The sequence below is a fragment of the Dasypus novemcinctus genome, chromosome 18 (genome assembly GCF_030445035.2).
Source record: "Dasypus novemcinctus isolate mDasNov1 chromosome 18, mDasNov1.1.hap2, whole genome shotgun sequence".
Classification (NCBI taxonomy): Eukaryota; Metazoa; Chordata; class Mammalia; order Cingulata; family Dasypodidae; genus Dasypus; species Dasypus novemcinctus.
The window spans coordinates 58,747,981-58,770,662 of record NC_080690.1 but is presented as its reverse complement, the minus strand read 5'-3'; the positions used below and the strand labels follow the sequence as shown (position 1 = coordinate 58,770,662).

The following is a 22,682-nucleotide window of genomic DNA, read 5'->3' as shown; positions in this document are numbered from 1 at the left end:
TGTCCATGGTTCATGTGAAGAGTTGTTTGAAAATTAAAGGCAGTTTTGTGTACTTTTCTGTAAAGTTAAACATTGATTTTTCTCCCCACATTTTATTATGAACATTTGGAAATTTACAGCCAAGTTGAAAGAATTTTATAGCAAATACCTGTATACTATTTGGATTCTACCATTATTATTTTACTCTACTTGTCTTATCATACATCTATTCATCTGTCCATCCCTCTATCCATTAATCTATCTTATTTCTGAAAGCAACAGACAATGAAATGCACAAATCTTAAGGGCAAATTTATTGCCTTTTTGGTAACCGCATATATCTATAGAAAGTGATATTTAAAAAACAGAATTAGGACTTTCCCTTTTCAAGGTCTCCAATTGGAATTAGTATAAAATGCTTTTGTCCTGAGGTATTTGCACAGCAGGTCTGGGGCCTACAGTGGTAGGTAGGGCCAAGTCTTGGCTGACCAAGTGGGGCTAAGAGCTGAAAATCATGCTTTCTTATATTTTTTTCTCCCTGGCCTATGCTTTATCCTTTAATGGTCTGGAATTTTTCCATTCTATTTTAATTCTTCTAGGAAGTATCCTTTCACTTTTTTTTTCAGGTACTGGGGCGGGGGATGAACCCTGGACGTCCTATGTGCCAAGCCAGCGTTCAACCACTGAGTCACATTGGCTCCCCTGTTTTTTTGCCTGTTTACTGTTTTTCAGTTTTAAGGAGGCACTGGGACCAAACCCAGGACTTCCCATGTGGGAAGCAGGCACTCAACAGCTTGAGCCACATCCACTCCCCGCCATTTTTAATATAGGTTTGATCTTACATTTCTCTTAGCTTCTAGAGTTAATATCTTTTTATCCTCCCAAGGTGATGGCATGAAGAGCCTCAGATCCCTGCCCAAACCCTCCCCAGAAAGAATCCAGTGTGCAGGATCCCCCAGACTCCGAGCCTATACATGACAATTCTGATTCTCTTGGGGCCATATCTCACCCTAACTGCATAGACTAGGGAAGGTATTGCAGTGATCCCTCAGGCCTCGGCCAAACCACGTGAGCCACCACACCACTGCTGAGCTCCGTCCCTTACCTTCAGTCTCTGGACGATTTCTCTTATGTCTTCCACAGAACCTTCTGTGGCCTGTAGAAAGATGTGGTCCCCTCGTCCATAGAAGATCTTGAGGGTGGTGGAATCTGGGGTCCAGCCAATGACGTCCCCGCAGTAGCAGTTGAATACCACCTCCTTGGTGCGTAGGTCCAGGAGCACCACAAACTCATTTGAAATTCCCAAAATGCAGTCGATTTCGATCCCCTGGGCATAGTCCTGAGCTGCCACCCTCCAGGCAATGGCCCCTGTGCTGTGCTGCTCAGCGCCTGCCCGAGCTTTCGTTTTCTCCTTCTTCTTGGAGGTCAGGGAGATGAGGTTGAACTTGCCAGTGGAGTCAATGGGTGTGTTGGAGACACAGTTTTCAGCCAGGTCCTTGAGGTACTCCTGGCGGGTCCTGGTGGCCATGGTATGGAATTTGTCGGATTTGTGTGCAGCGTTCTCAGCATTAATTACCTTGGCCAGCAAAAAGTCTCTAAAGACATCAGATTTGCGGAATGTAGTTCCACTAGGGATGGGGGGGCCAAAAGGAGGAGCATCTTTGGATCGGGTCACAGCCATACTGGGGAGGGAAAAAATCGTTCAGACGGGAGAAAAGCACTTAAGATTATCTTTAGAAAGAACACATACTGTCAGAAATAAAAGTTTCCTTTTTAAGGACGGAAGTCTACATCTAATTAGTAAGTTGCTGGCTAACTAGATTTGAAGCTTAAAAACATCTTAGGGCATATACATACATTTTTATTCCCTATAAAGTATATGGTTGAAGAGCCACAGACATTTGAAGAATTCTCCTAGTATTGTTCAACTTCAGCTAGTCTCTTTTTACATACATAGACTGTGTGGTGGATTATAGTCTAGCAAAAATTACTCTTTCCTTTATAGGTGTGTACATCCCCATCACACTGATCTTGGCCTGGTTATGTGACTGGCTAGAAATACGCTTGCTGGGCTTGCTACGAGGCGAACAGGCCCAGAGACTAGCAGGAAAGAGACACATGGAACAGGCCTGGGCGCTGCCTGTGGTCTGAAGCCAAACCCAGCTGAATCCCAGAAGACCTGCAGATGTATGAACCAGAAAGAAATGTTTCTGTCTGTGAGCTCCTGAGTTTTGGGGTGGTTTGTTTTGCAGTATTATTGTAGGAAATCAAACATTTATATGCTTTAGTTTCAATCACTTGTGTAACACTGTCTAACACATTTTGTAGATGACTCCAACAACGGTTATTTTAAAAACTCATTGAACAGGAAGTTATAAAAGGATACCTCCTGGTTCAGTTTTTCCAGAGATATCAAAATGAAAGAAATCACGCAGCAATTGGGTGAGAATGTACAAAGAAAATGATTTAAACCCCCCCCCCCCCCCCAATTCTTAAACTCTCTCTTGCACCACACAAACGAGAGAGAAAGGGAAGATCTGGCAGAGGAAATCTTTGGAGAAAGCTGGGGCATGAGCTCCACCCTCTCCCTACCCCGAGTAGGGACATCCCAAGTGACCCGTACAGCAGGGAGGAGACGAGGGTCTGCTTCTGGCCTGCGAGTCTGAGAGGCCAGGCAGGGAGCCCCAGAAGCGCCCTCCTTCCCACTCTTTTCCTTCCCGTGCTCCAACGTGGGATCAGACAGAACCTGGCAGTTTGCAGGGTTGGGAAAAGGAGAGTAGGTGGAGAAACAGAAGTCAACCATGCTTCCTAACGCCGCAGGCTTCCCGGTAGAGGAAACCCTGAACTGGGAAGGGGGAGGAGATTTGCTGAGAGATCAAGTTTGGAGATTTGACTAATGTCTTGGAATTTAATGACCAAATCATGTTGAGACTCAGTGGCTATAGGGCAGACAATTCCTAAAAGTGAGCTGGAAAGGCCAAGGCATTTGCCAGAATATTCACCTGCAGGCAGGGGACCATGGCCCTCACTGAAAGAAGGCATTTTTTTTAAGGAGGTACCAGGGAATGAACCCAGGACCTGATATAAGCTGGCGTTCAAGCACTGAGCTACACTGGCTCCCCAAAAGAAGTTTTTAAAGGGGCTATGGAGACACTAGGAGTTATGCTGATTACATCGTGATGATTTAAAAGGCAGCATCAGTTGATGTCAATGATGGAGCAATACGTTTACGAAGTGTATCCATCCTCCACAAAAACCTCAGTTTGTGAGTATGGTATTGAGAAATGTTCTACTATTTCTCTTATTACAGTAGGGTAATTTTTAAAATAATGAAAATCTTCATTAAAACATATTCCATGAAACTCAAACATAATAAAATACTTGTTCAGGTTTTGACTTTCCTGCACACTCATCTTAACGAGGGAGAGGGTACAACAGCCCCCCATGTGTCTGACAAGTATTTCTGGGACACCCACTGTCTTGGGCCCTGGTGATAGAGCAGTCTCTGCCCTTCCAGGGCTTCCAGTCTAGGAGGAGAGACAAACTAAACAGAAGCACTCACGAGTTAATGTGTAAGTACAAAGAAGACGAATAGGGGTGTTATGACAGAATAATAGAAGGACCTGATCGGGACACAGGGGATCTGGAGGGCCTCTCTAAGGAAGTGACAGATAAGCTGAAACAGGAAGGATGAGAAGGAACCAGGCGTGGAACTGAGGGGGGAGCACTCTGGGCTGAAGACACGGCCCACACTGCAGCCCACCGAGGAGAGAGCGTGCATGGGGTGAGATGAGGCCAGAGTGGCCAGAGCCTAAAGAGCTGGGAGTGGTGAGGGGGCAGGAGGCTGGAAAGGACACCAGGAACCAGTCTACCCGGGGCCTCTGAGGGTGTGTGAGCAATGTTCACCCTTCTTGTAAGGGCAAGGAACCAGTTAGTGACTTGGGCTGGCTCTTCACCTCTATTCCCCAGACCCAGTCTCCCCCGTTCTCTGCCCTGCTCAGTCCCGGGAAGGGGGTCTTTATGGACTGTACCACTTGGGGTCCCGTGCCCACCAGCTTCCAGTTAAGTTTGAACTCAGCAATATTTGGGAAGGCTGAAGAGAGGTTAGAGGCTTAATTTCTCTTCACACCTCCCTGCTGGCTGTAACAGCAGGGGTGGTCCTTCGCACACAGCCACAGCTCCTGTTGGTCGGCCCCTCTCCCAGGGTTACAGTACCCAACAGCTTCCAGAAACCACTCCCCCATCCTGTCCCATCAAGTCTAAGGGTGGGATGACAGCTCCTTCCTGTTGCTAGTCCCCAAGTGCCTTACCTTCCCTTAACCTACCCACTCCTCTGTTAATAGTTTGTTGGTTAGTTCCCTTCAGCTAAATCCTTGAGGGGGCCATCTGCTCCTTGCTGGGTCCCTGATGGAGGCGGGTATTAGCACAGTGTGACAATCAGACTGGCACTCTGCACAGATCCCTGTGGTTGGCTCCTGCGTGACCCAGGTGATCAGGCCAGACGCCCTCTCCCATCTCTGCTGTGCCTCGTCCAGTGATACTTCTCCATGCCTCGGAGTGTCACATGGGCAGGTATCACCCTGCCACCAGCAAAGGTGTTCAATATTGACAGAAGCAATAATTAAATTGAACAGACCAGGAAGAAACATATTTCTACCCATGTATATATAATGAGTATGGATTTGACAGAAAAAGGCATTTTTGGGTGGAACAATTCTTCAAAGGCCATACAAACTGGGCAGGTTTCCTTCTGTGGGAAATCTTGTGGGCATGGGTTTATCCCCAGGCAGGGGGATGGATGAGATGACCTCAGCAACACCTCAGTTCTAGTTAGCAGTGAGTTCAGACTGTGCTTCACATATGTGAATCGCCTTGCAATTTTCTTCATTCAGTGCTTGGCTGCCTGCAGTGACAGATTTAGGCTTTTCCCATAGCCCTGATTCATGATTTTAAGAACCATGAAATTGTAAATCGCTGAAATTTTCTGTGCGATCAGAGCAGCTGGTCCCTCACTTCCCCGGCAGGAGGGCCTGGGTTTGAAGGATCCACAGGCTGCAGAGAGGCGGGTGTGCCACTGAGAAGCAGCACACTGGAAACCAGAAAGGAGGATGACTCCGTCACACAACCAGAAGACGGTATGACCTCAAGGTCACCTGACCACTGGAGCTCAGAAACTGTTTCCAGAACACCCACAATTATTTATTCAGTGATTCAGTGCCTTCTATGTTTGGGCCAGGCATCTGTCTGGACAGCAAAACTGTTTTCAAGGCTCAGCCTATGCCAAGCAGTGTGTCGTGATAGATATATAAAGGTGAATATGACACAGAGTTACCATCCGTGAGGCCACGGCCACTCAAGAAGTCGTTTTCACAGTGACAGAAACGAGTCTGGCAGCCAAGAGGGGGAGGGGGTGAGTCACCCAAGGAGGATATCAGAGGCAAGTCTGAGATCTGTCTTGAAGGACAAGGAGGAATTCACTGGGGTGGTGGGAGGTCACAAGGAGGGAGGGGCCAGAGCTCAGGCTCGGTCTCGGGCAGGTTGGGGCCTGGGTTCTGTGGAAGAGCTCCCACAGGAGAGGGAGGGGGACGCAGGGCGGTGAGGGAACAGCTTTGGTGTGGCTCTAACATTTTCTTTCTTAAAAAATAAAAAAGAGAACACTGAAGTAAATATGGCAAAATGTTAACATCTGTTAAATCTGGTGGCAAGCACACGGGTGTCTGTTATCTTATTTTCTGTACTTTTCAAAATGTTTAAAATATTGCATAATAAAATATTTGAAGTTAAATGGTAAGAAATTGGAAAGAGCTGTTCACCAGAAAAAGTGATCACCCTGGAGGCCATGCAGAGGCTGGCCAGGAAGGAATGAGAAGGGAAAAGAAAGGAATGCGGGAGACTGGCTGCAAGGTTGTGGCCATAGCCCAGGGGAGGCCTCTTCAACCCCACTCAAACTCCCTGGGGTGCACTACAGAAGACTGCCTCCTTTTCGTGTGTGTGTGTGTGTTTGTGTGTGTGAGAGAAAGAGAGGGAGAAAGAAAGAGAGAGAGAGAGAGAGCACAAAAGCGAGCACACTGCCATCTCTCCTCATCAGCTGCCAAGGAACGACACACCTGTAAACCCTGGCATTGTCCTGGTGTCCTCAGGCCCACACAGAGCCCAGGGGCACAGGAGCTCTGCAGCTGCCACCGAATGTCTTGGAAACAAATGGGCAGGGGATGAGTGGGTCTTAGGCCTGGGCAACACATTCAGCACAGTGGTTCTTAACAGTGAGCACTGTGTGCTGGAAACCCCTCCAAATCCTCCCTGTGCAGGCTGGGGAAGCTTCTCCTATTAGGCGAGGTGAGAGAAGAAACTGGTGGAATGTAGCAGTTCCATCAGACTTCCCAGCGCACATATCTTTTGACATCTCCTGTAGCTGCCTTCTTGGACATGTGTACACTGGAAGTTTATAAGGTTAATTATTGGGAAACGGACTTTGGCCCAGCGGTTAGGGCGTCCGTCTACCATATGGGAGGTCCGCGGTTCAAACCCCGGGCCTCCTTGACCCGTGTGGAGCTGGCCATGCGCAGCGCTGATGCGCACAAGGAGTGCCGTGCCACGCAAGGGTGTCCCCCGCGTGGGGGAGCCCCATGCGCAAGGAGTGCGCCCGTGAGGAAAGCCGCCCAGCGTGAAAAGAAAGAGCAGCCTGCCCAGGAATGGCGCCGCCCACACTTCCTGTGCCGCTGACGACAACAGAAGCGGACAAAGAAACAAAAAGCAGACAAAGAAACAAGACGCAACAAATAGACACCAAGAACAGACAACCAGGGGAGAGGGGGAAATTAAATAAATAAATCTTTAAAAAAAAGGTTAATTATGGTGGTGGGGTGACATAAAACAACTCAAGTGCCCATTAATAGGGGTGGGGGAAATTAGGATGCATCCGTAAGAAGGAATATTACAGTCATAGTGAATGAAAAGGCAATTTATGCACTGATATGGAATGATCTCCAAGACAGACTGTGATGCATAAAGAAAGCAGGGTGCAGGACAGTGTGTCTGATGTGCTGCCATTTGTATTAAAAAGCAGAAATGGAATAGTTAGATGTATACTGATGTGTGTAATCTATCAGGCACACAAGAAAGTAAGAGTGACTGCCTCTGCGAGGGCAACCACGTGGTTGGCACTCAGCGGTGGGAGGGGGACTTTATCTGCATATCGTTTTGTATCTTTTGAATTTCAAACTAATTTCAGAAAATAAAAAAGAGGCTATTTTAGACCTTTCACCAGAGAGACTGATGTGCTGTTTCAGGACTAGTGCTGAGCTTGGCCTGAGTCATGTCATTGATCAGATGGTTTTAAAGGCCCACACGCTCTGTCCTCCCACCCCGTGCACATTTGGGGGCCAGCTGTCCTCCCACCCCGTGCACATTTGGGGGCCACCTGCTTCCCTAGGTGAGAATCGTTTCCTCAGGGGGATGGAGGCCTGTGTTACTCGTCCATGTGTGAACTGAAAACCCCTCCTCTATATCCGGAGGGGACACCACTGGTAGGTCTTGCCTGCCCTGCCTCCATCCTTCTCAGCTTCTGGTTCTCCCCAGGGAAGTTCTCCATAGGCCTGAGGTCTGTGGTCTGTTGCCTGAGGCCTAACCCGTTGTTCGGGCTCCAGGATAGCACGTGACTCCAGTCAGGTCAATGAGTCTCAATTCTGGGGCTTCTGCTGCACCTCTTCGGAAAGAAATGCTTTTTGTTGGGTTTGCAGCTGGTAGAAGATAAGCTTAGAGCTGCTAGAAAATGAGGCAACCTACAGGAAAGCTGAGCTATGCTTGAACTTGTCAGTTTTGTGAGCCAATACATACAATTGCTTTTTTGTCTTAAGATAGTTGGAGGTGGGTTTTCTGTCACTTGCAATCCAAAGATTCCAGGCAAAGAGAAATCCCTGATGGTTTCTTTATCAAAATTAGGAAGACAAGCCCTTTTCTGGTTGGCAATCTCTCTCTTAGCGGGGGGCGGGATATGTGGCTTGAAGTCACCTACTGAGGCACTAACGAGAAGTGCAGGAGCCTGCCGGCCTGCTGCCTGCGTTCTGCCCCGTGCCTGGAGGCTGGAAATCCGCTCTGTCGCGACTGCTGGGGCGCGCGTGGCGGTGGGGGAGAAGCCCCTGGCTCGTCTCACCAGGCACGTGTGGAAGCACCTACCTGTAGCAGACGTTGTCAGAGCAGGGGTTGTGGACGCGGACAATGATGAAGACATGCTGAAAGTGGGAACGGATGTTCTTGGGGGTGAAGGGGAGCGCTCCAGGCTCCTGGAAGATGACGGTCACGATGTCGTTTCCTATGTGCCGCTTCCTCAGTAGCTGGTGGGCGGAAAGGAGAGTGTCAGGGGTCGGCTGGAGGGGCCCCACCTGGGCCACTGCAGCAGCCTCCCCACTTCTCCCTTGTCCCGCCCTCTCACGACACCCCTGCGCAGCTAGAGGGAACCTGTGAACACCTGAGTCAGGTGGTGGCCCTCCCCTGCTCAGAGCCCCCCTGTGGTGCCATTTCACTCAGGGGAAGGACAGAGTCCCCACCTCTGCCCAGAGGGCCCTGTCACACCTCTGACAACTCCTCTCACTGCCCCCATTCCCTCTCTCCAGCCTTGCTGGCTCCTGCTGCTCCCCAGACCCGCCTGAAACACAGCTCCCTCAGGGCCTTGCAGCAGCTGTTCCCTCCAGATGCCCACATAGTTCTCTTCCTCGCTCCTTTAGGTCTTTGCTGAAATAGCTACCTTCACTTAGCCAAGATCCCAGCCCCTCACCTAACACTTCCTACCCTTGCCCTTCTGCCCCCATAACTTAGCATTTACAACACCCTGCATACAGTGACTTTTCCTCTCTTCCTTTAGTTTCTGGTATCTTTTCAGTAAAGGTCAGTGCTATGAGAACAAGGATTTTTCATTCACTGCCCACAATACCCTTGTGTCTAGAGCAGTGCCTGATACACAGCAGGTACCCAATAAATATTTACTGAAGGGGACCATGAGCTGGTGGCCTCTGACTTGCTCAAAGTCATGCTCAGGGGACAGCACACAGTCAGGCTAGGGGCAGGGGGCAGCGCCTGTTCCAGGCCCGCCCCTTCCCCAGGGCGCCCAGCTGGAAGAGGGCAAGGAGCAGCAGTGGCTGCGATGGGCTTGAAGGGAGCCCTGTCCTCTCTCCTCCATCCTTCTTCTGCCCTGCTCCTTGTCATGTCTCTGAGGAGGACTTGGTTATCTTCATAGGCTGCATATTCAAGGCAATTTTGCTTCCTGGCCGAAATGGTTCTGTTTTTATGTACACAAATTTAGTCTTCATGTAACTGTTAGTTCTTGATTAGTATTTTAAACTGGATTAAGTGAAAATTCTGGATGAAATGCCTACTTACCATGACAGGCCCTGTACTAGGCATTTCATGCCCACAATCTCACTGAATCTTCACAACAACCCTATGAGGCATTAACGCGTCTTGCTGTCTTTCACAGATGAGAAAACTTAGACTCAGGGAGGTCAAACGACTGGCCCTAAGTCACACTGCCATGGAGGAAAGAGCCAGGATTTTAACTCACTTCCGACTGACTCCCAAACCCAGGCTTCTTCCCACCACGCTTTCCAAATACCCGGGAACAGTCAGCTCCTACTGTGCTCTCCGCGCTGGTTTTGGGCATGAGTGTGCCGCTCCTTCTCGACAACCCTGAGACGGGCACTATCGTTCTGCCACTTTACAGAGGGAGGACCCAAGGCCTAGAAAAGTGAAGTCATTTACCTGAGGTCACACAGCTAGGAAGTGGCAAAGAAAGAACTCAAACTCAGGTCTAAATCTAGAGACCCACTCTTAACAGCTTGCTCTTAGGTGACCCTGATGAAATTACCAAAGTTTTAACCATTTTTTGACCCACAAAAATCTACTATGTCACCTGTACTAACTAGAAAACATACACTTCCCAAAGTGCCAACAATCTGGGAGGGTTTTAGGTAACTGGAAATTAGGAAGTGTTGCTCCCCGGGACAGTCCTCAAGGGGTGCCCGGGGCAGGAGCAGGCTTGCATTGCCTGGCAGCCTCTGCGGTGGGCCCTTGCTGGTTTGCCTGCTTAACATTAACACCCTTTCCTTTTCTTCTGGCAAACCCCTTTGGGAAGGTACCTCCCTCATCTGTGTCCATGTTTCAAGTTGAGACACCTTAACAGTTACACGAAGACCAAACTTGTGTAACAGCGTAACTTGTATAGATGGGAACAATGTAATTTCTACTTGAGTTCAGCCAGTAGTGAGCTGACCCACTCCACGATCTTAAGGGACAGGTGAGTGCCTCAGTCTCAGCCAATCAGACCATTTCTGGACTGGCCTGAAACTGTTGTGGAGCAACCGGGAAGGAATATCTTTTTCCCCTAGGGTGGCTAAGCTGGTGGGATGTGAGTCCAGAGCTGCTAAGGGGCATCTTTGCCACTACTTGGGGGAGACGTGACCTGCGAATAAAGCCGCTACAGAGAAAAGCAGAGTTGAGAAATGGACAGGATTTCTAATACCATTTGAACCTCTGAATCCAGCCATTCCTAAAGCCAACCCTTTCCTAACCCTCCCAGGTTTTGCTTAAGTCAATTTGGGTTTGAGTTTCTGTTACTTGCAACCAAAATCTTGTCTGACTCGCTCTTGTTTCTCTTAGGATCCCTGATGACTTAAGAGATCCTCAAGGGAGGTGGGTGGCTAGAGACAAGCAGGGTGGCCAAGGAACAGTAAGAAACACTGGCACCAAACAGACATCACACTCGCTGGCCTAGTCTCAATGTCGCGGGGAAGTGACCGTGGTGAGGACGGGTTCTCCAAGGCCAGGGGCCTTCCCATGACCCTCAGGATGGCACCAGGAAAGCCAACGCTTGGCAGGCAGCCACCTCACAGCTCGTAGGGGAGAAGGTGCCTTGGGGCTCAACTCTGCATCAACTGGAATTCATTTTGGGCCCCCCACCCTAGGCACCACTGACCTGCTGCCTGTTGTTGGGGGTATAAGGGAGCAGCGTGGAGACGTGGAACATGATCTCGTAGTCCTGGTACGTCGTGTAGAGGGAGTGGGTTCCCGTGGAGTCAGCTGAAACGGAAACACCAGCTAGTGCCAGATTTCTAAAACCTCTGGGTTTTTGCCATATCCCACATGCCATCTGTGCTCATTTTTAACTTGATGTTTTTTTCCTAAATCCATTCTTTAAAATTAAATAAATTTAGATAAAAAGGAATCCTTACATTATACCCTTATCAGATTGGTAAAAATTGAAAAGCCTGAAAGATTTAAGAGTTGGTGAGAATGTGGAATAACTGGAACTCTATGTGGCTGGTGAGGTATGTAAACTGGTAAATCACTTTTTAGCAATAGTTATTAAATCCAAAGATAGGCTTGACTGATGACCTGTAGTTCCTCTCCTAGGATCATGGTCTAGAGAAATCCCACACACGTGCCCTAGGATATAGGTATGAGAATCTTCAAGTGTCGGTCAAAAGAATGGATACACCAATGGTGCCATCTTCATGTATGGCAGAAAACTATATAGCTGTGAAAAGGAATTAGTTATAGGCACAATATGGGTGAATCCCACAAATATAATGTTGAGTGAAAGATGCCAGACACAAAAAAAGCACATACTGTATGGTTCCATCCACATTAAGTTCAAAAGCACACAGAACAAATGATCTTGTTTAGGGATGTATATCTATCTAGATAGCAAAATTATGAAGAAATGCAAAGAAATGGTTATCATGACTCAGGAGAGAGGTTGTCTCTAATTGGGAGAAGTGTTATGACCGTATTATTGGTCCCATGTCTCAGAAAGGGAAACTGAGGCAAGAGATGGAGTGACTTTCCCAAGGTCACACCACTATGAGTGTTGGAATCTGGACTGGCACTAGGTCATCGGGCTCCAGAGTCCACTTTCCTAACTGTATTTAATACTGCCTCTTAAGGGTTCTGAATTCCCTGTACGAAATAGACCCCAAATCTCTAACTGTTACTTAGCCCTAAAGCCCTGAATGGTGGAACCTTTTCCTGCCTCCCCAACCTCATTTTCCACATTAATTCCCTGGACAATAGCTTTTGGACCTCAGGGTCTTTGCATGTGGTGTTTACTTTGCCTGGAATACTGTAGCAGTTTGATATAATTGATGAATTTCGAATAGAAATATTGGATTATGCTTGTAGTCTGATCTGTACCTGGGCATGACTGAGTTATGATTAAGGACTTACGGATAAAAGGCATGGCGGAGAACAGAGTTGGAGATTTCTGATGTTAGAGTTTGACGCTGAAGACCCGGGAAGCCAGCACCCAGAGGAAAGAGAAGCCAGCCCCAGGAAGGAAGGAACCCTGAAGCCAGAGTAAAGCAAGCCCCAGGACTGTAGTAACCCAGGAAGCCTGAACACTCACAGATGTCGGCAGCCATCTTGCTCCAAACAGACTTTAGTGAGGGAAGTAACTTATGCTTTATGGCCTGGTATCTGTAAGCTCCTACTCCAAATAAATACCCTTTGTAAAAACCAACCAATTTCTGGTATTTTGCATCGGCACCCCTTTGGCTGACTAACACAAATACTTTTCCTGTATCTTCTTTGCCTGTTTTTTTCCAACTTATCCCTCTCAGATTGAATGTCAAGGTCTCAAGGAAGTCTTCCCATCCCCTACAAGGTCAGGTTTCCTATAATTCATGACTGTATCATCTTAAACTGCTCCTTCCTGACATGGTAACGGTAATCAATTGTACTCAATCATTTGTGGCCAGTTGCTGGTGAGCTCTGCGAGGGTCGAGCCTGGAATGCCTGTGCACAGGGCCTGGCCCAGGAGGTTTTTGCTGAATGAACCCACAAACCATGCTCCATAGAATGGCAGGGTATCTCATTGTCCCTTGGAAGCCCACTCCTTGGCCTTTTTGGGCATTTGGGTTCCCCAGCTTTATTTAATTGTGGTAGGCATTGGAGAAAGAGCAGGAGAGCAGATGGAGCAGTCTCTGTCCTGTGGGGACCTATGCTCTAGATGAGCTGTGACACTGAAGCCACGATGGGCCGGTGCAGAGCCAGGCCTGGAGCCAGCTGGCAACCAGGCGGCTGCCAGAGCTGTGGTCATCCTTGCCTGTGCTAGCACTGTGCTCTCCCAGGTCCTTCCCAAGAAGTCACACTGCAGCAGCTGACACTGACTTGAGTGCTAGTTTGGTTAGGCATTCAAGAGTGCTGGGCTGTGGTGATCTTTGCAACAACACAGGAAGGGGAACGATTACCACCTTCATTTTGGGGAGGATGAACGAGTCTCTGGAACAGACATTTGTCTGAGCAAGGAGATAATTCTGCTATTCCTTTTTCTGACTGTCCTGCTCCTTTAGTGATGAAGGAATTAACATCGTCAGTAGCAACAGAACAACAGCGCTTACATGTGCTGAGGGCTTCCCAGGAGCCAGTCATGTTGCAAGGCCTGCTGAGGCATCGGAGAGGCCTGCCGGACCTGGTACAGGGGGCTTACCATCGTGTTCAACTCTCACCCTTTCCTGAGATAAGTGCAATTATTGCCCTCACTTTACACAGGAGGAAACTGAGGCAGAGAAAGGAAAAGGCAAAGCCACCTGCTCAAGATGACAAGAGTGGCAAATGGCATGATAGGCTTATTCCTCCTACTGCCTTCTTTAGATGAGGGGTGAACGGGACAGTGACAGCCTCAGGCGCCTGCTCAACACTGGGCTCATCTCTCTGAGTCAGTCTTCTCATCCAGGCCTCTACTTTCCAGATGAGGAAACTGAGGCTTAGTGAGGTAAGCCAAAGCGCAAGAGGCCGAGCCGGGGATCCACCTGAGGGCTTTCCAACCCCCAGCCTGAGCAACTAAGCCAACCACAGCCCACCCCCAAAGACAATGAGCCATCTGCTCCCCAGGGAGCTCCGACACTCCCGGCCATGTGACATCCTTGTGATGTGATCTATCTGCACCCCCACCCTCCACACTACTTACCTCGAAACATTTCAATTCTATTCATCAGATGGACATATGCGTGTGGATACGCGGGTATTTGCACATATGTGTTTAAGGAATCTAGAATCAGTACATTGTACCTCCCACCCACCTCAATAAAGAGACCACCACCGCCTCTCTAATGTGAGCATCACTTCCCAGTCATAGCCAGCTCTCCGCAGAGGGAACCACTATCCTGAACATTGTGCCAGCTGATCCCTGGTTCTTCAGAGCTTTACTATATAAAAACAAACCCCAAGCAAGGTATTATTTGGCTTGTTTTATGTAAAAGGCACCAGGCAGCCCCTGCTCCTCTGAGACTGGCTATCTCTGCTCAACAGGAGGCAGGGGGCACTCCTCAGGCTGGAGCCTGCAATCCCGTGCATCGCTGTCGTGGCCATTTCCTACTCTACTGTGTGAACAGGCCAGGGCTGTGTCGGGGCGCACTGGGTGAGCAGCGGGTTTCTGCTGTTGGGAATTTCCCGGCCCTCTGCTGGCACATGTGTACATGTGCTCTCAGAGGGCCTGGCATGGAGTGCAGCTGCTGAGCCATGGAGTTGGCGTCTCTTCAAACTTTCTGAGAATATGCTGGGCTCTTTTCCAGAGTGGCTGCACATGTGCATTCCCACCAGAGGTGGCTGAAGGCCCCCACTGCCCCATGTCCTCACCTTGGTGTTGCCAGGTTTTTAAACGCTTGCCCCCTGGCAGGCTGCCACTGTACTTACTCTTGACGTCCAGCTGGGCGGCATACTTGGTGAACCCCTTCAGGCAGACCTTCTCGCCGATCAGGGAGAGGAACTCCTCAAAGGCTGGCCCTGCCTCCTCGTTGTTGTACATCTCCTCCTCGGAGCTCTGGCCAGCCTTGCAATAGAGGATGCCCACCTTGTGCTTCCGGCAGAGCTGCAGGGGCAAGGGAACAAAGGGGCTTTCTGAGGCATCGAGTCACACAGTGGTTCAGAGCCACAGCCAGCAGTGCACAGAAGAAGATTCTGGGTAGGTCCCGGTAGTCCCTCTCCCTCATGCTTCTTGTCCCCTTTCTCCCTAAGAAGGAACTGTTCTCTTGGCCAGCTTCCATTGTAGGTGGACTGGGACTGTGGAGGTTCTGCTAAAGGAGACTCTGTGAGGGTCAGGGCTTACAGTCAACACATTTTAAAGGGGGTGGACCACCAATAGCCAGGTTTGCTTTCTGTATTTCTGATTCCTTGGTTGTGGGTGACTCAACTTCAGATGGAGCCCTGAGCTAAATGTGGGCCAATCAGAGGCTTTCCTGGGACCAGTGTCTGTGTGGGGATGTAATTATTATTGTTTTTTAAAATTTGTCAGTTTTAGGAGCTACTGGGGATTGAACCCAGGACCTTGTACATGAGAAGCATGTGCTCAACCACTCGAACTACATCGGCTCCCCATTTTTTAATTTTAATTAAAAAATTTTTTGGGGGGATATAATTATAAAAACTCTGGGAACAGGGGGAGGGGTTATGGTCTGTCACATGACCAGATAAGGAGAGGGAGCCAGTGAAGGAAGAAGAAAGCAGAGTTGGGCAACGGGACAGAAGGGGGACCTGGTGGCTTTCTCATCCCCAGGCCATTTCCCTCCTAAGACCCAGTTACTTTCCTGCTCTTCACACCCCTAGAATTTGATGATAAAGAATCTGATAATAGAGTCCTCTATTTCTAAAACTAGCTTAAGTAGGTTTCTGTTCCTTCCAAAAAACTAGGAATAGGGCCCCCCACCCGACCCCCAGGCCCAGCTCACCCCCTGCTCGTCGAGCTTCAGCAGCTGTTCCGTCACTTTGGGAGTGTTGAGAGCCAGCCGCAGGCAGTGGATGTTGAGCTCCGGGATGATGTACTCCAGCGCATCCTTGGGGGGCAGGCCCCTCCCCGTCCCATGCTTGGTGGCTGTGGGCGTGGCATCCTCCAGAAGGGAGCCCCGCAGGGTAATGAGCTGTTCAAGGTGAGAAGAGCAGGTTAGGAAGCTCTCAGGAAGGGATTAGAGGATGTTATGGGTCAAGTTATGCAAGAGATAGCTCTGATGGTGACCTTCTTTGGTAAGGGGGTCATTGCAGATGTATTCATGTTAAGATGACATCACACTGAACTGGGGTGGGCCCCACTTCAAGATGACCAGTGCCCTTACAAGAAGAGCAGGCAGGCACAGGGAAGGAGACCATGTGAAGATGGAAACAAAGAGTGGAGGGATGCATCAGCAAACCGAGAAATGCCAAGAATGGCTGAAAATAACAGAAGCTACACACAGCCAGGAAGGATTATGCGGGAGCAGGGCCCCATTTACACCTTGATTTTGGAATTCTGGCCTCCAGAACTGTGAGATGATGAATTTGTTGCTTTAAGCTGCCTTGTCTGTGGTACTTTGTTAGGGCAGCCCTAGACACTGAGGCAGGGGTTTCCCGTTTCCAAAGAGAATAGATGAGCCTTAGAAGGCTGGGCTCTAGGGTCAGAAACCCTGGCTCTGAGTCTAAACTCAAACTTCCACTTCCTAGTTATGTTGAGTGTGACCAAGGGAATTCTTATCTCTGAGTCTTTGTTTCTTCTTTTGTGAAATGGGTACAGTGATAGCATAATGCCAAGGAGCGTTGGGAAGGTTAAATGAGACAATAGACGGAACACCTGGGACATTCCTTGCTTCATTTGCTCAATACTGACTGAGTGCTTTCTATGTGCCAGCCCTGTTCTAGGTAAAGCAAACAGGATAAAGTTCCCTACCCTCACGGAACTGACATTCTAGTGGGGGAGATGGGTACGTCAGGTAATAAGAAATGTAATGAATGAAACAGGAGCCGTGAGAAAGTGAGCACTCAGATGAGAGTTCTTGTTATTACAATAACACTATGATATAAAATATGGTATGTGATACACGTTATCCTAAGCTCTTATGTAAAAGACCTGCCTATCCCAAATATTAGAATCACTTTGATCTTGACCTGTGCCAGTGTCTTTCAACCTGATTTCATGAATGATAAAGAGACCACCACTGATTCGGATTCTGTTGATCTGGGATAGGGTACCGGCATACACAAACATACATACATACACACTTTTAATCTCTCAGGTGATTCTGAGATACAGCCAGGATTGAGACTCTAGTTAAAGCCAATCACAGTCATCTCATTCCCCTTTCCCAGATGTTGCTTTCCAAGGATTCCCTGTAAGCAAGAAGCAACATGACCAGTTCTAGGCAATGAGATGTGAGGGGAATTACGCTTGGGGAGGACTTCTGCGGCAAGTTTTCCGCCCTGATTAAAGGAAAATTATTTTTTACCTGCCCATTCCCTCTTGCTAGGGATGCTGGTGTGAGTATGAGATGCTTGGGACTGTGGCAGCCAACTTGTGATCGTGAGAAAGGAGTCAATGAAATCCCGGAGAAGTCAATCCCTGAGGCTGCCTACTTCTGGACTTCTTGTTAGATAATTAAAATACCCCTCTATTTGTTCCAGCTCTGGTTTCTCAGATTTTCGGTTATTTTGCAGCTAAAGTCATTTCCAACTGATTAACCTTAATAACAGGTCACATTTATAGATGCCATACTTTATTCTGGGTATATAGTAATTATCTAATTATATGTGCAAGTCCTGTCACACGAGGTTTTATTATCCCTCTTAAAGATGAAGGAACTGAAGCCCAAAGAGGCTAGGTACCTTATCCATAGTTACACAGATGACAAGTAGTTGAACCAGGATTCCAAACACCCCAGGCCTGACTTCTCCAAAGTCCATGATTTTTTTCTTTCTTTCTTTCTTTTTTGTTTAAACTATGATGTATAATCCATATAGAGAAAAGTACACAAAAGGCACAGCTAAAGGAATAATCACAAAGTAAACCCCTGGGAAATTACCACCCACATCATGAAAACAGCATTTCCAGCTCCCAGGAGGTTCTTCATGTCCTCCCCGCCACCTTCCCTATCCCTTCCCAGAGGGTGAAGCCTTCCCCACTCTCCAGGTTGCCAGTCTGGGCTCTCCTATCATTCAAAGGTGCCTGAGTTTCCCAGGAGCTGGGGAGAGGAGGAAAAGGGAGGAGCTGGGGAAATGGGACCCTGGGGTTTGTAATCGGGGGCTTTTGTGATTAAGTTCTAAATTCACTAAGAAGGCTTTGGGAACAAAAAGGGACAGAGAAATTTTGGGGAAACTGGCTGGAGGGAAGGTGGTGGTCAATATGCTTTTGATTTTAATCCTCACACCACTCATCACTTTGCTCTTAAATAAAGAATCCTGGGATATGGTTAAAAAAAAAAAAGAGGTAACCTTATCTTGACTTCCAAAACCATAATTTATTTCTGCCTCCTTTTGAGCTTCGTGCATTTTGTACTCTTTTTGTATCTGGCTTCTTTCTCTTAATGCTACATATATGAAATCTGACCATGTTATTGTGAATTTAATCCCTTCTACTGTAGATGAGCGTTGGGACTGCTTCCAAAGTTTGACAACTGTGAACAAGGCTGCTATGAACATTCAAAAAAGCACCTCTTGGTGCATATGCACACATTTTTTTTTTCCGGGTTATACCTAGGAGAGGAATTGCTCAGTCATCAGGCACGCAAATCTTTAATTTTACTGAACTGCCAAACAGTTTCCCAAGTGGTTGTACCAATTTTCACCTTGCTAGCCCCATCCAAGAACCCTGGTTGCTTCATGTCCTTGCCAACACAAGCACATGCTTATCCACAGTGCTCTGAGGACCACCAGCCAGGCTATGCTGCGCCCCAGGCCAGGCACGGTTGTTCCAGTACACCAAGATGGCATGCAGGGGGTCTGGAACACTCCAGGAAAAAAAATCCTCCACCTGAGGGGCTTGTTCAGGCACCAAAAATAGTCTGAGGGCTATGGTTTACAGACTAAAGGAAGATCAATGTAACTGGAAAAACATGCTCACCCTAAGTCAACATACACAGGAAGAGGCAAAAACAACATGTCATGACTGTCTCCAGGCTTTTGGCCCACCCTCACCAAAAACAGGACCCGGGCAAAGGCAGGTGTGGGAGGAATGGAATGATCTCATGGTTGGGAGTTCCCAGTTCTGGCACTGGTAATTAATACACAAAACAATTCTCTTTTATCATGAGCAGGGTAGTGTTGAAATGAATCATGAAAAGCAATGATGCCGGATGCTTTGCCCTGCCCATCTGTGTGGCCCTGGGGTTGTAGGTTTCAATTAATAACACAGCCAGGAAGGATCAGTGGCTTCATCGTCTACCGACACTGTCCCATAGTGCCCTCTCCTGGGGCGAGGACAGCACGGACCAGAAATTCTCAAACTTCTTTCCACCTAGAAGCAGGAGGCCTATGGTCACATTTTGGCTCTTACGGCTTGACCAAGGACCCAGTACCTGAAAAGCTCCCAGATTTCCCTTCTCTACGGGGGATGAGAAGTGGAACAGTGGCAGGCCGCAATGGCTGGCCACTTTCTCTTTCCACCCAGGCCCTGTCACTGTCATCACCCACCTGGACTGAGCCAGCAGCCTCCTCACTGGCCTCCTTGCTCCTGCCCCCCCGGCCCCCCACACCGTTCTTCACTTATCAGCTCGGGTCAGGTCAAGTCTCTCCTCTGCTCAGAACCCTCTGACGGCGTCCCATCTCGCCTGCGAGGCCTTACATGATCTTACCCCCAGTGACATCTGGCATCGTCTTACTGAGGGTAACAAATCAAATAAGCCATGAAAGGGATTCAGTGCTATGTAAGCAAGAAGTTTCCTGTTTGCACAGGGGATTTTCCACTTGCTTCTGACCCAGATGCATTCTCTGCCTTTCTCTATGCCCAGGTGTGGGGGTGTACCTATCAAGAACTTTTCTAGAAAGATCACCCCGGAGTCAGTCTGCCTGGGTGCAAACCCAAGCTGTGTGCTTGATTTCTTGGTGCTTGTTTCCTCGTCTATAAAATGGGGATAATAAGAGTGTCTACCTCCAAAGGTTGAAAGGACTCGATAAAATAATCCACATATAGTGCTTAGCGCTGAATTTGTATATGGCGGGGCTCAACGTGTTAGCCATCACATGCACACACATGTCAAAATTACATGCACAAAGTCACATACGAAGTTTACATTTTTTAGTTTTAAATAGGATGCTATGATTTAATTTTTCCTCAAAAAAGTTTGTTTATATCAGCATATATTTTATATTAGAAAAAAGTATCAGTATATATTGTTTTATTTAAGTATGTACTTTCAGATGTACCTACTAAACACAAACTGGGTCCCAATAGAGGCATTTATACTTGTTTTTGCACTTACTACAATTTTTTTTTTTCTAACTATACACCCTTATACATTGTTTATATGCTTAACAATGAGCACCTGTTTCTTTTTAAATTAAAAAGAAAAACTGATAAAGCTTATCAAAATCCCAACTTCCAACTTAACAAAACTACGGCCTGCCAAAAGCTCACATTTGCTGGGCCAAAGAGAACCCAGTGGGCCTGGCGAGGCCAGACAGACCTTGGCTACCTGTCTCCTGGGTGAGACTGTCAGCAGGGCCAGAGGCTGACATTTTAGGCATGTAGCGCCAAACCCCAGCCTCAAGTCTGTTCCATCCTCGGCATGAAGCTCGCCGCTGCCAACGCTCGTATCCCATCTGCCAGGAGAAGGGGCCTACTCATGACTGACTGCTCAGTGGACGGGGGCGGTCATCTGGGGCGGCCCAGCCAGCTGGTGGGGAAGGGCCTGCTTCACCCAAGGCATGTGTGTGGGGACAGTGAAAGGGTGGACTCTGTCTGTGAGTTCAACCCCTGCTCCCCAGCATGGCCCTCGGTGCTACAGGAAAGACTGACGGCCACAAGGGCAGCATCCACCATGCTGTCATCTGGTGCTCAGAGCAATCGCTGCCCTCCAGCTTTGTGCTGAGCACTTTACTTGCGTCAGTCCAAGAGATCTTGCCTACTGCTCCAGGAGACAGTCACAGCAGAAGAAGAAACCAAGGCACAGAGAGGTAAAGCCATCTGCCCACGGCCACGGATGTGAACCCAGGCTGTCTGTCTGCAGAGCCCAGAATTCATACTGAAGCAGACAAGCAGCATGGTGGGGTGATGAAGGTGTGGGCTTGGGAGCCAGGCTGCCTGGGTCCCCATCCTGATGCTATGGGACCTGGCAAGTGATTCACTTCTCTGAGCCTCCGTGATCTCATCAGGAAGAGGGGATAATAATGGGACCCACCTCATGAGATTGTTGAGCGGCTTCAATGAGTCAAGGTATGTGAAATGCTTAGGACAGTGCCTGGCAGATGTATGTGCTACGAGTGTTAGCTATTATCGTTATCACTGTTGTTACTACTTTCAGGCTGTGTGCACCTCCATTCCACCTCCACAACAGGAAGGGTCTTGGGAAGGGAGAAGCAGACCTTGCTGGTCACTGCCCTTCTCTCCAACTCTAGACGGCAGGGCTCCTCAGGCCTGAGCGAGCCAATGGGACAGCTCTGCAAGGCAGTGGGCGTGGGGCTGAGCCTGTGTGGCCTGCATGTGTGAGGGCAGAGAAAGGTCTGGTTGAGGGCATGAACCTCACTGGACTCAGGGTGGGCCCTCGTTCTCCAAACTGTCTAGGGTGTGACAATAGCTAATGTCACTGGATGCTCCCCAAGTACCAGGCACAGCACTGCCTACTTCATATGTGCAACCTCACCAAGCTCATACCACAGTCCCGTGAGACTGGGACTCCAAGGGGTAACTGAGTCCCTGAGAGGGGAAGCCACATGCCCAAGGTTTCAGAGGTGCTGAGTAGCTGAACTAAGACTCATACCAGGTCTCCAACGCATCAGACATGGTCCTGCCACGGGACCTTTGCACTGGCCATTCCTCTGCCTGGAATGCTCTTTTACTAGATAACTCATTGGCTCCCTCCCTCACCTTCAGGTCTTTACTTGAACATCACCTTCACAGTGACACCTCCCCTTGATACTCTGTCAAAAATCTCATGCCCTCCAACTTCTTATCTCTTATCCTGGCTTCGTTTTCCATTTTATCACATAACACTGTATAATTTACTTATGTATCTTGTACCTTGTCTGTCTCCCCATAAGAACGTCGACCCACCAGCAACTTTGCTGCCCTATTCACTTCTGTGTATTCTCAGTGTCTGGCCCAGAGCTGGCAGGTGTAGTGCTGAGTGACTCTCTGTGGAATGGATAAGTCCGAGGCCTGTGGACATTAGGCTTGAGGATGCATGCCTGGCCTGGGGTAGACAAGAAGCCCCAGAGGCTTACTGTGTGGGTGCTGGGAGGGGAAGTGGATGGAAGCAGGCTCAAGTGGTAAAGAGCACCAAGCCAGTTTCGAATTTATTGAATAGGAACCACAGTAAGCAAATGATTCCCTGACCCAGTATCTATGTACTGAAGTCTCACGTCTCTTAGTATGTGTGGTGGTTTGGCTTTTTAAAAATTCATTCTACATATTTTATTTTCATAAGAAAGATGCTGGCACTAAGTTGAATGGACCATGAATGGGTCGACTTGCAGTCTGAGCTGAGTTAGTCTAATCTCAGAGGCAGCAGAGTATGATGGCTGAGAGCACAGGCTGACATCCCGCCCTGCCCCTTTCTGGATGGGTCCTTTGGGCAAGTCTTTAGCCTCGTCATGCCTGTTTTGCCATACAGAGGACCACAGTACTGCCATCATACAATTGCTAGGAGGCACACATACATATATAAAGGGCACATAACCATGCCTGAAACATAGTAAGTGCTAAGTAGATTTGCAATAATATTAATAGTAATTATAATAAATATTGTTTACTGGCATATGGT

At 48.4% G+C, this 22,682-nt stretch overlaps 1 protein-coding gene across 10 annotated transcripts in view; it reads right to left on the bottom strand.

Moving 5' to 3' along the window:
• SIPA1L3 (signal induced proliferation associated 1 like 3) overlaps positions 1-22,682 on the bottom strand; it is a 255,782-nt gene that overhangs the window by 87,397 nt on the left and 145,703 nt on the right. For all 10 annotated transcript variants that reach the window (XM_058280161.2, XM_058280160.2, XM_071209240.1 and 7 more), the window contains 5 exons: positions 15,693-15,881; positions 14,662-14,836; positions 10,946-11,049; positions 8,155-8,312; positions 1,085-1,661 (listed from right to left, as the gene is read on the bottom strand). In XM_058280161.2, coding sequence (XP_058136144.1) covers positions 1,085-1,661; positions 8,155-8,312; positions 10,946-11,049; positions 14,662-14,836; positions 15,693-15,881 — 1,203 coding nt within the window. The remainder of the gene's footprint in view (positions 1-1,084; positions 1,662-8,154; positions 8,313-10,945; positions 11,050-14,661; positions 14,837-15,692; positions 15,882-22,682) is intronic.